Source organism: Balearica regulorum, chromosome 1 (genome assembly GCF_011004875.1).
Source record: "Balearica regulorum gibbericeps isolate bBalReg1 chromosome 1, bBalReg1.pri, whole genome shotgun sequence".
Lineage (NCBI taxonomy): Eukaryota > Metazoa > Chordata > Aves > Gruiformes > Gruidae > Balearica > Balearica regulorum.
Window position 1 is genome coordinate 124,877,229 of NC_046184.1, and position 17,144 is coordinate 124,894,372.

Consider the following 17,144-nt stretch of genomic DNA (forward strand, 5'->3'; position numbering starts at 1 on the left):
CAGGTGGAGACACCTGAAGGAGGCTGTGGCCCCGTGGGAAGCCCGCGCTGGAGCAAGTTCCTGGCAGGACCTGTGGATCCGTGGAGAGAGGAGCCCACGCCAGAGCAGGTTTGCTGACAGGACTTGTGACCCCGTGGGGGACCCACGCTGGAGCAGTTTGCTCCTGAAGGTCTGCACCCCGTGGAGGAGACTCACGTTGGAGAAGGCCGTGAAGGACTGTCTCCCGTGAGAGGGACCCCACGCTGGAGCAGGGGAACAATGAGTCCTCCCCCTGAGGATGAAGAAGCGGCAGAAACACCGCGTGAGGAACTGACCGTAACCCCCACTCCCCGTCCCCCTGTGCCGCTGGGGGGGGCGGAGGTTGAAGCCGGGAGTGAAGTTGAGCCCGGGAAGATGGGAGGGGTGGGGGGAGGTGTTTTAAGATTTTGGTTTTATTTCTCTTTCCTCTGCTCTGTTTTGCTTAGTAATAAATAAGATGAATTCCCTCTCTAAGTTCGGTCTGGTTTGCTCGTGATGATAATTAGAGAATGATCTCTCCCTGTCCTTATCTCGACCCGTAAGTTTTACCTTTTCTCCCCTGTCTAATGAAAGAGGGGAGTGATAGAGCGGCTCTGGTGGGCACCTGGCCCTCAGCCAGGGTCAACCCACCACAAAAGCACAGGAAGCTTCAAAAGCTGTTTAGAGGATTCTGCTGTTCATTTGTGATTGCTCCACTCCCTGCAGTGAGAGCCCACTCTTGGTAGCTTCACCTTCTAGGAGGATCTACAAAGAAATCAACTGTTATCCTCCCAATACTATAGGAAGATTTTTTTTTTCATTGTTTATTTACAAAAAAACCCAAACACAAAAATAAGCATTTGTGTAAGGCAGTTTGCAATATTCCTGATGTTTTCTGAATAACTTTGGTACGACACTTACTTGCCTGTTCCTCCCCGCTCCTTCCTGTGCAAAGTTAAGACAGGACCTCTTCCTATGGAAGTGCCCCCCCCAGAGCTGCAGCATTTGGGGCTGGGGGAAAACTCTTACACAAGAAATAAAGATAAGCCCGTTTTCAAGAGTCCCAAGTTCTTGGAATACCATTAAAAGTTTGAGGGTGCTATAGCAGGGCTGCACTTGCCCTAGTTAAACTGGTGGAAAACATTGTGTGCTGCTTGTAGAATATGGGGATCTGTTAAATTATTTTATGTATTTGATGCTTTATAAAGACCTAAACCTTTTCTCATTGCTATTATTTTTGAAAGAAATACTGATTGTACTTTTTGTGTCTGCCCTGCAAATGAAAGACAAGGTCAGCCACCCTTTAAGTTTAAGCAGCACTTAGGGATTGTTTCCTGTTTGCAGGTAAAGAGCAATCCTGTGTCTCTGTTCATTTTTAAAGCTGGTATATGCCTCCATGGATTTAGACTTCATTTTGGGTATAACCCAAGTGATGGTAAAAAAACCTGAGACTAAGCTATTAAAGATAGATTTTTTTATTTTTTTTTTAATTAATGATTGTGATGGTGATTGGACTTGGTTTGCCCATGTATTTCTGCTCCACTGGCAGGATTGGCAGCAGAAGCAGCTGCAGATGGGTAGCTGTGCATCACCTTTGTTCTCCACTGGGGTCTTTTATCATCACCATTGTTCCTTTACTCCTGAGTAATAGTCACAATGTTCTGGTAGCGGTTAAACAAGCTTTCAAAACTTACGCCAGCTACTTTTTGTTTTGGGTTACTTGAAAAAAATCAAATGCAGCAGCAATTCCTCTGCAAAATGACGTTTTGTCAATCTTCCATTGTTTCTCTTTTTGCCATTGCTGCAGGAAAAATAACCAAGAATTTAACAGTGATGTGCCAAGTTATCATACCGGGAGAGATTTATGGTCACTGTGATTTACAAATGTTCTTAATCATAATATGCACTGCACAGATGAACCAAGAGAGGCAGAGCAGATACACAGAAGGGTCAGGCCTCTCGGGTTCAACCTTGGGTATCCCTCCTTAGAGGTCAAAGCTAAATACAGTTGACTTGTAGACATTGCTTTTTACCTGGGGACAAGATAAAGAAAGTTACAGTAACTACTTCTTGATCAGTTTTTTACACGGGGCGGGGGTGTGTGTGTTGATAATTCTCATCTCTTCCTCTTCTTAAAAAAGGCTGAGAAGTACAGGCTCCACCTGCCTTGGCTGAGACGACTCCGGTGTTGAGGAGGCCAGCCGAACAAAGGTGGTGCCGAATTACTCTGATAACAGGGCAAGAGCTGCGAAGAACATGCGTAGCTATAACACATGCACACGTGCCCATTTCTGTGACGTTTATTTCAACAGACACTGAACCTCCGAGAATCCAGTGCCCGAGTGTGAAGGAGAAAACGGCGGAGCCCAACAAGTTGACGGCCAGAGTGTTCTGGGACACCCCGGAGGGACGGGACACTGCTGACGGCATTCTGACAGAGTAGGTGCAAATCTGTAAACGTTTGCATTTTCTCCTTTTTATTCCTGGGGTCCTTGGTTAGTAATTCAGCTGATGAGGGTGGCCAGGTACCCTTTGGCCTTAATTCCAAGATGCTTATTTATAGCTGTCACATGTCAATGGCCTGTAAATAATTGCATGTTTAACTGAAAAAAAAAAAGACAACTTGAATCATTCAGGACCTGGCATGTAGAGGGGTGGCAGATTGTTGCAGTTGTTTTAGAGCTGATGGAATAAATGACAATAGCATTTTGACTGCACCTCGGAAATTTTCCAGAGCTTCTTTGTGGGTCTCTTCTCATATACAACAAGGGTTTTTTACAGCAAGTTACCTTTTATACATAAGAATGAAAAGATAATAGTACATTGGAGGTAGCAGCAGAGGCAATTTTGACTGTCTTAAAAAAACCCAAGATGAATTGTGTCACAAAACAGTATCTGCAATCATCTTTAGGCTTTTTTCTGAAGTAGCACTGAGTACTGATGTCACAGTGTTCTCCAGTTATTTGTAAAGTAATGCCTCTCATTTGAAACAGGGAGCTTTAAACGTTGGATTTAAACTTAACCCTTTCTACACTATTTCTTTGTCAATTTTTGTGGTTTCACAGTCACATTTTCCAGAAGAGCAAGGTGCGCTTGTGATGGTACCACTGTCTGATTTTCTCATCTTTATCATGCAGGATTTATGGCAGTCTATCTAGATTATTGTAATGGAAAGAGTATAGAAAATCTGCTTTTTTCATTAAGTGAGTTACATCTTTTAACTCTATATTAGTGGACTGGTTAAGCTTAAAATCTCAAAATACTAAGCTTAAAGATGTTTATAGTTTTATGTGAATACAAAACAACTGTTGAAAGACAGAGAGACATCGCCTTTTTGTTGTTACAGTTTAAATAATATCAGAAAAATTCATTACACAAAACCAATATTGCTGTTAAGATCTAATATGATAATTCTATGGCAATTAACAGCATAAAAAAAATTAAGCCTGATAAAATAAAAACTTTGAAAAGTGTCACAATAAGGAAATTCCAAAGTCTTTTTGATGAAATAATGTTTGGCAGGCAAAAAAAATTGGAGAATATCCCATGCAGACTTTGTCATATGAGTAGCTGTTCCCAGCTCTGAAGAAGCTAGCTGTTGAATCTGTGGAAGCTTTTCCATAAATCTATTTTTATAAAATCTTGCTACACTGCAATGTTTTATAGAATGTACAGTGCTTTCCTTAAATGCAGTGGGTCCTGCGGTCCTGTGAGTATGTGAGCTTTCCCATTGCACGAAACACACCTCCACCTCACTGCTTCAGTACTGAGGATACGTTTAACACAGCTGAATTCTCCTGACACATTTGCAGGATAGGAACAAGTTCCAGGTGAAAATGCTCTTGTGGATCACCACACCCTGCTGCTGTGACAAAAAATCTCACTTTCTCTTCCATTTTCGTCAGTTAGTATAACCACAGGAGCAGTGCAGAGCAGCCGGATGGGGTACGTCCCCATTGTAAGGGGCTGGAAGTTTTCTTACGCTTCGCCGGCTCTGAGTTACGCTGCAGCCCTGACAGTGGATTGTTCACGATACAAAATGAGGGAGGATCAATCTCGACTTTTCCTTATGTAAGGAAAAGGAAGCTCGAGTTCCTTTGGGCATGGCGTGATGCTTGGCTGTGCTATGGATTGTCTTATAGGAAGTGAGCAGGGCCTGCCCACTCTGCCTCCCCTTGTCTCAGCAGGGTGGGACCCTTTTGTACAGCTCCAGGGTGGGCTGTTGGTAGCAAGTTTAAATACTCCGGTCACCAGCTTCTTCCTTTGGTTACTCTCAGTCTTACTGGCGCAGCCAATCTTAGCGTGCCACAAATGTCACTCTACAGGCTTTTACAGCATTGTCAGTAGGAAAATACCGGCGAATTTATGAATGTCTGTCCTGTTTTAATCTCCTGTTTTAGTGTTATTTTGAAAGGCCTGCCACCAGGCTCCCATTTTCCAGAAGGTGACCACAAAATCCAATATACTGTGTATGACAGAGCTGAAAACAAAGGCACTTGCAAATTTCTTGTTAAAGTCAGAGGTAAGAATGATGTTTTACCCTATAAATACAGTCACTGATTTGCATCTGGCTTAGTAGGCAATGTGAGAAATGTCCTCATTTCTGCGTTTGTCTGCATAGGTATGTGTGTATAAACTGTATGTTGCTGCTGAAAGGGAGACTGCTGTCTTGCTCAAGACCCTGGGGGCCAGGCCTGCAGCAGGGTGGGTGACCAGCACGCTGCACGTCAGGGAAGAGCTTCATTGCTTGGTCCTGCCTCCAGCTCCACATCCCTTCCCTCCTGCTGGCTTCTCCCTGATATTTAGCTGTGAGCTGCTGAAACAAGTATGAGAAGGAGCTTTTTCAGCTGTGACTCACATCTTTCACAAGTCCTGTAGGTTTCAGCTTCAGCTCCCTTTGTGCCCCATGAGCTTTGTCACCATGATACCACAATCACGTGTACACCTATACATCTGTAGCATTTTGGTTTACATATGAATTGAGAGGGAGGGGTTTTTTTGTTTGTTTGTTTGGGGTTTTTAAGTACATGACTCCAATAATATAGAAAGCAAACAGAGAAATGTCATCTTTATTGGTATTCCACTGGCCATGCTACCCTAGTAACAAAACAGGGTGATTCATGCCTTTTCTTTTTTTTCTTTTTTTCCTCTCTTGCTCAAAGTCAGGCGCTGTGTGAAATTAAACGCCCCAGATAATGGCTACATCAAGTGTTCAGGTGATGGAAATAACTATGGTGCTACATGTGAGTTCTCCTGCATTGGCGGCTACGAGCTGCAAGGAAGCCCAGCTAGAGTATGCCAGTACAATTTGGGGTGGTCAGGAGTGGAGCCAACCTGTGCACGTAAGTGAGTATTTCACCACTTTACCTGAAGGGCTGCCAGAGCAATGGGTCTCGTGGCAGTTTTGGGAAGGGGGGTGTGGGGTGGAATATAGCTGCAAACTTTAATGTCCTAGAGGTAAGAAATTTAACATCTTTGTCTCCTCTGGCAATTTGCACTTACAGCTGAAGCCTTTGCCACCTTTGGCTGCTCTTTCCTAGGATGATGATGGTACCTCACAACTGATAGTGTGTTTTAGCTCAGACCTCTCTACAAAACTTCACATTCTGGAGTCAATCCATCTTGCAAGCCAGAACAGCTTAAGATAAAATTGTTGGCTTCATTGAGGCCAGTATTTCACCCATATCTTCTTTATTATTGTTTCTTGTTCTTGTGCTTCTGCTATCTAACAGTTTGTGCTTTTAGAAATAAATCTGTTTTCAGTATGCTCTATAACTTTTTTGTAAAAATCTGATTCTAGCCATGAATATTAATGTGAATGTGAGGACTGCAGCTGCACTTCTGGATCAATTTTATGAGAAGCGGAGACTGCTAATTATTTCAACTCCTACTGCAGCCAACTTTTTCTATAGGATGCAGTTGGGAATGCTGCAGGTAAAACACATTTTGAGGGGGGGATGCAATTAATTTTTTTCTTTAAAGAAAGACACAGGAGGCCAAGCCCCAGTGTTTGATATAAATCTGCAAACTTCAGCTGTTATATTGCAGCCACTGGAGATCTGGCTGAAGCAGTAGTGGTTCTGGATTAATCCTTTTTACATGGGTTTGAGTTGAAACATCTCCCGCTCCGTTCCAGATTGTCTGCCTCTGACTGATTAGCTGCTGAATCCCAGGCAGTTCTGGCTCTCTTCCATCCTCCCCAAATTAATTTAATATTAGCTTGTGTTCAATAATCATTCCCTAACTCAGTTCCTAAAGAAGTTGGAAAAAAACCCCAAACCATCCAGCATTTCAGTGATTGCAGTTCATGCAAACCAGACTTACAGACTTTGTAACTACAATGCAAAGAAGCATGAATAGCTTCAGAAATAACCAGTGCACCAGCAAACAAAGGACCAGAGACTCAGCATAGAGATCATCCAGAGTGCTGGAGATAGCACTGGGGTATTTTGTTCCAAAAAAAAAAAAGAAAACTTCTGGTAATTGTCCTTCTTATGTGTTGTATATGTGATGCTTTTGTTGGGTTCTTGCTAGACTTAGGGATATATCTCAGAAATCTGTGTCCTCAGGGAAAGGAGTCAGTCCTGTGTTCTTTCAGAGAGGCAAGTGTTTCTAGCTTGTTTCTTTTCTCACAACTGTAACAAAAATTCAGTATAAATAGTTACTGGGATGTGAACATGATGATGTTTTTAACTGCTGGCTTAAGTTATAGTTGTATTAAAAAAAAAAATTCTTTTTTCCCCACTAGCTTAACTTGGAAAGAAAATTCAATACATTGATCAAAGTGAAATAATTTAAAATACTAAATTTAATGGCTATAGTACTTGTTTGACCACTGTCAAGCAGCGGGAAAAAAGTTGGCAAGAAAGAAAACTCTGCAGTCAGCTTCCATTTCACATACCTTGCTTTGATTGCCAAATTAGATTACTGGCACAATGCTTAATACCCTGCCATCTTTTCATGTCATTACAAAGACAAGGTTATGTTTCTCCTAGGTGGTCTCTGCATGTTGAGTAGTGAAGAATCCGTCATTTAACATCCCCTGGCGTCATGAGGCTCTAGTTCTTCGCAGTGAGAATTAGAGACTTTTCAAAGTATCCTCCATTTCAGTTTAAACCATTTCACTAACATTAGAAGATTGGACTCTTTATGAAGACTTGCTGCACGCTCAAAACAACCTCCTGTTCTCTCACTGATTGCTAACATGCCTCCTTCTTCTTTTAACCCTTCCAGCCGGCACAGTGTGGTTTAGACCTACGACATGTTACCGTCGTTGAATTGGTTGGTGTCTTCCCAGCACAAATAGGAAGAATAGGTGTAAAGCTGCTGCCCCCGTCACTTGCCCTGCAACTCAGGTAAAGCAAGCTCTTGCTACTCTTGTGTTTGGTTGCACCTTAGCATATATGATGTATTGCTTTTGATTCCCTGAATCTTACTCTCTAAATGTACATACTCTACTGTATTGCTAGATGCTGGAAGGTAGATGTTGATGAGTAAGTTGTACGATTAATTTGTTCTCTGTCTGTAATAGCTACTGCAAATTAATGGGCATTTGGTATTTATGAAATTAAGAGCATAGACTTCAGCTTGTTTCACATTTAAATGGGCTGTGACCATAAGTGAAACAAGCTGAAGTCTATACCACTCTTTTAAGTGCTGTCTCATCCTTGCCCCTTTGCTCAAACTGAGCAAATTACTGAATCCATGTGAACTCCCTGTGTATCCCTTTGATTATGTTATAGGTCTATATTTTTGGGTTCTGCCACTGAAAACACTTCAAGGATGTCTGTATTTGTGCTGGACTTGGTCCGACGCAGTTGTGACAGGTTGCAGTCACTTTGCAAGGAAAGGACAAACCTTGGAGCAACTGCCAGTGCAGCCCCAGATGGCAGTGACAGCTCGTCTTTTCCGCAGCGCTGCTGGAGGTTGTGGCCAGGCCAGGAAGGGAGACAGCAGTTGCTCTTTGAAGTCCCACATGCAGAAATGATATGGGCAGTACTTCAAAGGGGAAATTATCTCAGACTCCCCAGCCTGACTACAACATTCAGCAGTTTTGCTGAGGTGCCTAAACTGTTTTGACTTGATTTTAGATTGGCAGGGTGTTGGTTTCCACTTGAAAGGGAGACTTCAAGTGCCAGGATTTCCTAGGGATAGGAGGCCTACAAGAGCCAAAAGTGAAGGCCTCAGTGGCAGGGAAAGTAGTAGTTATTTAAGAAAAAAAAAAGTCCAGGAACATTTTAGACATCATCTTCTGTGATATGCCTGAGAAAATGGAGCGAGTTTTAATTGGGGACAGTAAAAATGCTGACAAGGCAGAGAGGGTTTTTTTGGATTGCAAAAACATAAAAACATTTGTTCTCTCTAAAAGGAAAAAGCACAAAAAGCTTCTCTTTTGTTCAAAAAAGTAAAAGTACTTTTACAAAGTTGAAATGGTTTTCTTGTGGCTCTGGTAACAACTCATTCCCTGCTACCCCTTCCCCCTTGCAACCTTTAATGGAGCTACACCTCAGAAATTGGTATGGTATGGTATGACCTGACCTGACCTGACCTGGCCTGACCGGCACTCAGTGAAAGTTTTCCATTTGAATTTTTTTTCTCTGTTGTTACTGCAGTGTGTGAATTATAGCATTCCAGTTCTGGAAGGCACTTAAATAAAAAAGAAAAGCACCCATAAACATCTTGAACGAAGATGCTGTCCAGAACTGGCATTCAGTCCACTAGTGAGCACAGGGACCCTATTTAAAACGTTGGAAACCTCAGAAGGTTAGCATTTGGAGTTGTAGGAGTTAAGCATTTTTCGTAGGTGAGATGAGGCACAAGAGGAATGTGGTTTCCTATCACCATAGCTTAACTTCAAACTTTATTTTAGTGTGAATTTAATAGCCAAGCTCCCTAATTGCAACAAGAAGATGCCTAGAGCACTCGAAGTTGTTAGAAGGCTGAGGAAGGTCAATTTTGATGCTTTGCACCTTACCAACATACACTCTGGACCCTCTTCTTCATGGCAGCTTTCCTGTCCTGACACTGTTCTCTCATGGCTGCCTGAATTTGTTTTCCCCACACCAATGATGTTGACTGACTGCATGTCTAAGGACCTTCTAGTTTGTTACTTCTTCAAATGGAAGATGAAAAGAGCATCAAGGATATACTTTTGTTACTGTTGCACCTCCAGAAGAGCTCAGACGTCCCCTTTTACCACTTGAAAGGAAAGGACTCTGCCATGATTAGCAGTGGGTTTCGTTCTCCTAAATTGGAGTTACCACCAAGTAGATGGTTATTACTAGGAAATGATGAGAACTGACTCCAATGGTTTTGTCCTGCTTTTTCTCATTGTGGTTTTATACCATGTGGCAGCTAAGACAGGGAATAGTCTGCTTGGAACTCTAGCTCCATCACAATGGCTTCCTTTAGGCAATGTATATAGTACTTTTTTTTGTCTTATGTTTTTTTTCTCTTGTGATAGCAATGGGCAATGGCATGTGCTTTACTAACAGCCAGAGGTCTGAGAAGAAAACAGAGCTGAGTGCAGCAGTGACCCTTCCCTGCTGCAGAGGTACCAGCTGCAGCACGTGCAGACACCCGCTCTCTGACTCCTCCTTCTTACAGCTGAAAGGCCGCAGATCCTGTATAGCCCCCTCTGACCATCCCTGCCTTCTGCTTACACCCAGCAGGCTGGTTCTGCCATTTATTAGTTTGAAGTGCCCAGGTGATAGTTGAGGGGCTTTAACAAAACGAGTTCCTTATTTTGCAGGCTGCTGCTGAGGATCCCCCATTACAATTTCAACATCGTGGTGATGGACAAGCACGGAATGGACAAGGAGCGCTATCCTTTCCCAGCAACGCCAGCTGAGCTCTTTGCACTTATTGACAATTTTCCCTTGAGAAAAGAAGAGATGAAACTGCAAGCAGAAATCGGTCAGTCATGTCCCTAATTCAGGATTGCAGGGCTTGCAGTTGTCAGTGAATTTTTTTTTAATCCACGTAATTCTCCCCTTGGTGCTACACAAAGCATGGCTTTTTTAATCACTGATGTACAGATTTTTTGTGTGTATTGTTAAGTCTGTCAGGCTGTGTAGCTGCTCTGCATAGAAGGATGCATGATGCTTTTTTGTACTTGCAGCCATCTTTAGATGAAAGTGTATGTAGGATTACTACCCAATGGAATTTCTTGTACAGAGAGTGAAGAACTGAGGCACGTTTCCGGGAGTTTATTTTGGATTTTTCATTCAGTGTAAAATTGGGGTTTCTTTCTTACTGTTTATAAGTCTTTTTATTAATAAAATATTGTTTTGCAAACAGATAGTTTTCTAAAGTTCCTCTTGGAGGTAAAAGTTGATCGAGTAATTCAAAAGTTGGATCAAAGTACGTCTCTGCAAACCATTCTGGCAGAGACATTAGCCTCAGATTGAAGGTGTGCAAGAAACCCAGTGGTGTCTTTCAGTCCCACTAATAATACGGTCGATCACAGATACAAAGTATAAGCCGAAGGCAATGCAAGTACATGTTTTCAGCAGCAGTGAGGAGAAAATAGATAATAGCAGAGTATGGAAGTCATTGCCAGAAGGAATACGATAAAGGAACAGTAATCAGTGTAAAAGACGGGCAGTAATTACTAAAGGCCACATACAGCAATGCCTGATAGAAAAATATGCTCTTACCCGATATGCTTCTGCTTCTGGCTTTTCATGTCCAACGGACTCGGAGAAGCAGATTTCTTTCCCCTCTTCATCTTGGAGATAGACCAGGCTGTTGATTTCATGGCAGGGAAACATTACCCCAGGGAAACTTCATCAAGGAGTTCTCATTTCCAGAGCTGTGAAAATATTTGTTTGCAAGTCATCACTTACAAATTAACAAAAAAATTCTCTGCTTAATAAAAAGCGTTAGGAGGCAATCAAAAAAGGAAAGAGTTTTCTGTTGTTTTATTGTAGTCCACATGTGGTGGGTTGACCCTGGCTGAGGGCCAGGTGCCCACCAGAGCTCTATCACTCCCCTCTTTCATTAGACAGGGGAGAAAAGGTACCATGAATTCATCTTATTTATTACTAAGCAAAACAGAGTAGAGGAATGAGAAATAAAACCAAATCTTAAAACACCTCCCCCCACCCCTCCCATCTTCCCGGGCTCAACTTCACTCCCGGCTTCAAACCTCCACCCCCCTCAGCGGCACAGGGGGACGGGGAATGGGGGTTACGGTCAGTTCATCACACGGTGTTTCTGCCGCTTCTTCATCCTCAGGGGGAGGACTCATCGTTCCCCCGCTCCAGCGTGGGGTCCCTCTCACGGGAGACAGTCCTTCAGGACCTTCTCCAGCATGAGTCTCCTCCACGGGGTGCAGACCTTCAGGAACAGACTGCTCCAGCGTGGGTCCCCCACGGGGTCACAAGTCCTGTCAGCAAATCTGCTCTGGCGTGGGCTCCTCTCTCCACGGGGCCACAGGTCCTGCCAGGAGCTTGCTCCAGCGTGGGCTTCCCATGGGGTCACAGCCTCCTTCAGGTGTCTCCACCTGCTCCAGCGCGGGGTCCTCCACGGGCTGCAGGTGGAATCTCTACACCCCCTCATCCTCCCTCCATGGGCTGCAGGGGGACAGCCTGCTTCACCATGGTCTTCACCATGAGCTGCAGGGGATCTCTGCTCTGGTGCCTGGAGCACCTCCTGCCCCTCCTTCTCCACTGACCTTGGTGTCTGCAGAGTTTCTTACATCTTCTCACTCCTCTCTCTGGCTGCAAAAGCGCTGTCTCTGTTTTTTTTTCTCTTTCTTAAATATGTTATCACAGAGGCGCTGATTGGGTTGGCCTTGGCCAGCGGCGGGTCTGTCTTGGAGCCGGCTGGCATTGGCTCTGTCAGACACAGGGGAAGCTTCTAGCAACTTCTCACAGAAGCCACCCCTGTAGCCCCCCCCCCGCTACTAAAACCTTGCCACGCAAAACCAACACACCACAGTCTTGCTAATCCACTGCAAAGAATATACATCGTTCATGAAGAATATAAGCATCAAAGGAGTGAAAACTGTTAAAAGTTGAAAAGTTACAGCTTTGGATGTACAGGATCTGATGCATAATTTGACATGCCTGAAAAGCAGCACTCCAGTGCCTGAGCATTCTTGCCACTCAAGAGCACAGCCCTACTTTTTCAGTCAAATGCTTGTTTTATCTTTGACCATAGATTGTTTAATTTTACACTTTGGTGTCAGCAGATGAACAGTTTATCAGCATCCTTAAAGCAATCCTTCCCAGAATTTAGTCTCTCACAGCCTCCGAAATTAGACAATCTCTTCTAAAAAGGTTGCCCCTGCAAGTGAATTAATGAGGAAATGACTGTGAAGAGAGGTCAGTCAGCCCTGACACTAGCTAGCAAAAGCTAATTTGTGGACTGCAGCATGACAGCACCAAGTAGGAGGTGGATGGTGGGAAGGCTGTGACTTCTGACTGGGATGGTCTGCTGTCGAGAGCATTAGGAGGCTGTTACTAAACACCCAGGAATAGGTGTGAAAGCATGGCACGGCCCCGGGGGTGACTCCCAGCAGTGCTGATGCCAAAGGCAAAGAAGATCCGATACACCCTGTACTCTGCAGGTGCTGGTGCCAGGTTTGCAAGGACGATCAACCAAAGGGCAGGTAAGCCCTGACTGAGCTTTCCGAGTATTGCTGTTAGGAATAAGATGCAAGGGCAGGACAAAAATCACAGAAATAGCATTTCTGTTCCTGACCTGACCAAGCCATAAAGAAAGTAAGTCCTGGACCCACTACAAAGGAGCAAGGAGGATAAGAGCTAGCGTGCTGATAGACACAGCTGTACCTCAAGTTGCCTTTCCTCTGCTGCCTAACACCAATGGTTAAGACAATTATACATGGCTGGACACACCAAATCACTTCATGCCTTAAGCGTCGCACGTGGAGCAGAGACAGCCTGAGGACACATCCGTACACGTACTGCTGTGGCCACAGTTCTCTGGCTCAGGTTGTTTGGCATGTGTGTGCTTATAGCGTGAATGCACAGGTGTTTCCCCCCTCCCTCACTTTTCTCACCGAAAAAGCACATCAACTGACTTCCAATGATTTAAAATTTTAAAAAAAGAAATAGTTTCTGATGGGTCTGATTTTTCCACTGTATTGCTGCAGTTCCAATCCGCTGCTGCTCTATTTTGATTTAGGTACAGAATCAGTGCATCTGGCCGTCTTTCATGGCTGGGTGAACAGGAGTAGGGCTTTAGGAGTGCTACAATCAGGAAAGTGATTGCAATCACTAGGCTGTTACAGGAAATTGAATTAAGTGGAGGAAAGTGCATGAGTGATTGGATTACTAGTTCTACACAGAACATCTATTAAAATCTTGTGATTAAGAAAAGCTGTTCTTGATTAGTAATAGGTTTCTGGCATTTTCTGTTGTACATTTTTGTGGGGAGGAAAGGAACAGTGAAAAACATCATGTGCCATCTCTGTTTTAGAGTCAAATGAGCCTGCATGTATGATATGCAGCGATGTGGCAGATTGGCCTTTTGGGAAAGAAGTGTGCGAACAAGGGACTTAGAATTTCTGGCTTTAGCCCAGCACTTACATATTCAAATAAACTCCAAATATTCAAACATATTCCAATAATTAATCCTGTGGACTTTTGGTCCCAGAAAAATAACACTGCATAAACAAGGTGCAGTATCTATACTAGAGCACTTTTTTTTATTATTTTTAATGTTTAACAGAAAATTCAGCTCCCACAAAGTCATACAGGCTGGAGGCTTTGTTGTACTACCAACATGGCTCTTCTCGCCACAGCTCTAATCCTATCACCCCTGTCAAAATGCAATTCCTGTTTAAAACATTAATTTTAGTTGGGAGAATTAAAGGCTGTTTCCAAGAAGCAAGACTTGCCCTGAGTCTTGTGCTTTCCACTCATACTTCCAGGCTATGCATTGCAGGAGATGCCACAGATCACAGTGTGCAAATACAGCCACGGGCTGGAGGTTCCTACATCAATCTGGAGATGCTTTTCAATTTTGAATATGAACCAAAAGACTTTTCAGACCAGAAAAGAATTCATGTTTCTGTCATGCAACATCTTTTGCAAACAAAACTGCTGGGACAAATTGTGGGAGGCAGCAATTTCTCATGAGCACAAAACAATTTTGTAAAAGGCCTGATTTTCCCCAGATCCTACCCAAGAATCACCTAATTTGATGAGAACAACCCCTGCTGTCAGACACCTCCTCTACACCTGCAGAGGAGAGACAAAATTTAAAGTTGCACATCCCTATTCTTGAAGTTCAAACTGTCCCCTCTGGGACAGAGAGCGTTCTGTTTTGATGAACACACCAATGACCCTTACAGCTCTGCACTAAATGACTACAACACGCAGCTTCGTTACCGCTCAGCACTTATATAAGAGCATGAGTCAGACTGCCTAACACAATTAACAAAAATGCAGAGGCTAAAAAGTAACCTGAGGTACATGTAAATATTCTTACGATCGCAACCCACTTTTTAAATTAAGTTGGTGAAACAACGGAGCTTAGGCTGTGCAATCTCAGTGCTTGATCACTTCCAGCCACTCACCTCGGTCTCTGCTAATGCTGTACATCCAGAGAGGGAAAAGGGAGCGAGTGCTTCACACCGTCAGATGATGACACAGCTCCTCTCGGCCGTGTAGCTGCTGCCCATTTCTCTCTTCCGCCTCCATGGCTGGAGGGTGTTTTTATGGCAGCTTCGTGAAGGGAGGAGCGGGAAAGCGTTAGCAGAGGCTGGAAGGCAGAGAGCAGCAAGGCTGCCGGGGCTAGAGGAGCCAGTGAGGACACTTCCAAGCAGTGATCCGGCTGCTGCGTGCTCTGTAAAACGCAACGGAAACGGATGGGAAAGCCAGTGTCCTTGCAGAATGTGCTAGTGTGTACCTAATTACCACCGTATCTCCCATTGCCACCCATGCACCCAGAAAGTAATCGTGACCTGCATTTCAGTAATTAGGTTGGCCCATACTTCAAATTCATAAGGAGAACTTGGCATCTCTCACTTCAACAAGAAGGGGAGGAGAGCCTGCAGTTCTATTGTACGGAAGTTACAGAGGTGCCTTCCAGACCCCTGAGCAAAGGTACAAGGAGCAGAGGAATGGCAGCAGGGCTCTTCCCCACCTGCAGCCACCTTCCAGTTTATGGGTATTTGACCTCCCACCCCCATAAAGGCGAGAACCAGTGTGGGGACAAGCTGGACAGGAGCAGCGTGAGAGCAAAGGAGCCAGCTGCTTGTGCCCAAATCACACCTAGAGACCAGTGAACCCCACTGAGGTGGTCTCCCCTTAACCTGGGCGCTGGCACCCGACACATGGAGCCAGAATTCCAGACTACTGCAAAGAGAGCAGAGGCGAACCCAGGCTCAGAGCCCAGGAGCATCATTGGCCTTCCTAGCTTGTCTCAGATAGTCGGGAAGGGATGGCAAGATGCAAAAACCTGGAGAACTGGAGAACCAAAAGAAGATGGAAGAGAGCCCTCAGCTCTGAGAGGTAAGTTGAAGTGAACACAACTCAGCTGGAAGTATAAATTGAGTGATCAAATGTTTCCTGGTCTTTAAAAAAAAAAACCACAAAAAAACAACAACAAAAAAACAGAACTAATAATTACAGAAAAGCTGCATTTTGAACATATCTAGATTTTCAGGTGGGCAGGATCTTGAACTAGGGAAGTGGTAGGAGATTCAGAGACAGAGGGATCTGCTGAACGTGCAGGTTAAGGCACATGTAATATAATTCTGTAGCAAGGAGGAAGCGAACACTGCATTTCCCTTATTCTGAGAATTGCATGTTAAAAAGAAAATAAGTTTAACGCTTATGAAATAAAAAATAGCTTAAAAGCACTTAAAGTGTAGAAATTAAGACAAAAAAAACCAAAGAGAGACACTGTCAATGGAGTCCCACCTCTGAAGACATGCCAGGCCTCTTGCATTATTCATTACATGTAAGTGAAGTACTGTCTTTACCACAATGAGATAATACAGGATATTCCTAAAAGACATGCTTATAAATTAGCTGTAATGCATTTTAGGAGAGACAGACACAGCAACATGTTTCAGTATTTTAATTTCAAAAGATAGAACAGTAATCTTGACAACAGCTGCAAATGTACTACCAGCCACCTTTGTCCACAAAACTGAACATACAATGCACAGTACAAAAATGTTCTGGGCAGGAAACATTTTGTTTTGTCTAAATTTGGGCAGAACTTAACATACTGCAATGCCATTTACTGCTACTACTCTTCACGTCCAGCAGAATAATTAAACAAATAGCTAGCAACAGATTTTAAGCAGAACAAAGGCAGAACGAGGGATACGTGACATTCTCTAATTGCTGCAACAAATGAGTACACTTGGCTTTTGGCAAACCTTAACAATTAGAACTATCCTTAAAAACATACACTGAGCCGCCGGGAGCAGTAGCACACAGCCATATAGGTGTTATTGCCACAAAGCAGAATCGTTGAACTAACCTAAATGAAGGTCCAAGATGCAGCAACGGTGAGTTTCAAAAGCAACCTAAAAAAACACCTAAAAAGCAAGTTGAGATTCACTTTCCAGTGGCAGTGTCAATATACACGGTATACTTAACACTGTATTATTACCACTTATCAAACAGTATTTGCAAATATGAAATCGCTAAGCAGGAAATTCATGGGACACAGTGGTAAGGTTCTGCTAGCGTGCTTCTCAGCATCTCCTGCTGAGTTATGGTCAAAGACATCACTGCAAATAAAAGTCTGCATCCCGTTTTGGAATTCATCACACGTTCTATCACCATTTCTCTAGGGTTCTCAAATGTTAACATTTCTGTGTGTAAAAATAAATAAATAATAACAATTTTTAAAAAAACTTTAAAAAAAAGAGTTTACAAATTGCATGGACCAGCTCTCAGGAGACGGTTATTTCTGTCATCATTGCACAGTGCTGAAAATCAATACTGTATGTTATGGAAGTAAAATTTCAGTTTTTACCTCATGTGGATGAAAATAAGTGGGGCAATCACTTAACTGCTGCATGCTGCCTCCTTCCCGATACTGGAGATTAATGTTCAGGTAGAACATTCTGGTGAGGGTGGCTGAACTGACGGGAGGAATGAAGGGAAGAGACACCCTCGCAAAGATTCAGGTACAATCCTTACTATCTTGTGTGA

The 17,144-nt window shown here is 43.5% G+C and overlaps 1 protein-coding gene and 1 long non-coding RNA gene across 3 annotated transcripts in view; one reads left to right on the forward strand and one right to left on the reverse strand.

Annotated features, from left to right (window-relative positions):
• SRPX (sushi repeat containing protein X-linked) overlaps window positions 1-10,295 on the forward strand; it is a 52,951-nt gene extending 42,656 nt beyond the window's left edge. For both annotated transcript variants that reach the window (XM_075774355.1, XM_075774362.1), the window contains 6 exons: window positions 2,310-2,436; window positions 4,398-4,519; window positions 5,160-5,339; window positions 5,798-5,931; window positions 7,231-7,352; window positions 9,749-10,295. In XM_075774355.1, coding sequence (XP_075630470.1) covers window positions 2,310-2,436; window positions 4,398-4,519; window positions 5,160-5,339; window positions 5,798-5,931; window positions 7,231-7,352; window positions 9,749-9,929 — 866 coding nt within the window. In that variant the 3' untranslated portion in view covers window positions 9,930-10,295. The remainder of the gene's footprint in view (window positions 1-2,309; window positions 2,437-4,397; window positions 4,520-5,159; window positions 5,340-5,797; window positions 5,932-7,230; window positions 7,353-9,748) is intronic.
• Window positions 656-15,551, reverse strand: LOC142604895 (uncharacterized). The gene is made up of 3 exons (XR_012838743.1): window positions 14,546-15,551; window positions 10,656-10,810; window positions 656-762 (listed from the first exon to the last, which is right to left on the reverse strand). It is a non-coding gene; the product is annotated as an uncharacterized LOC142604895 (long non-coding RNA).
• Window positions 15,552-17,144: the final 1,593 nt, after the last annotated feature.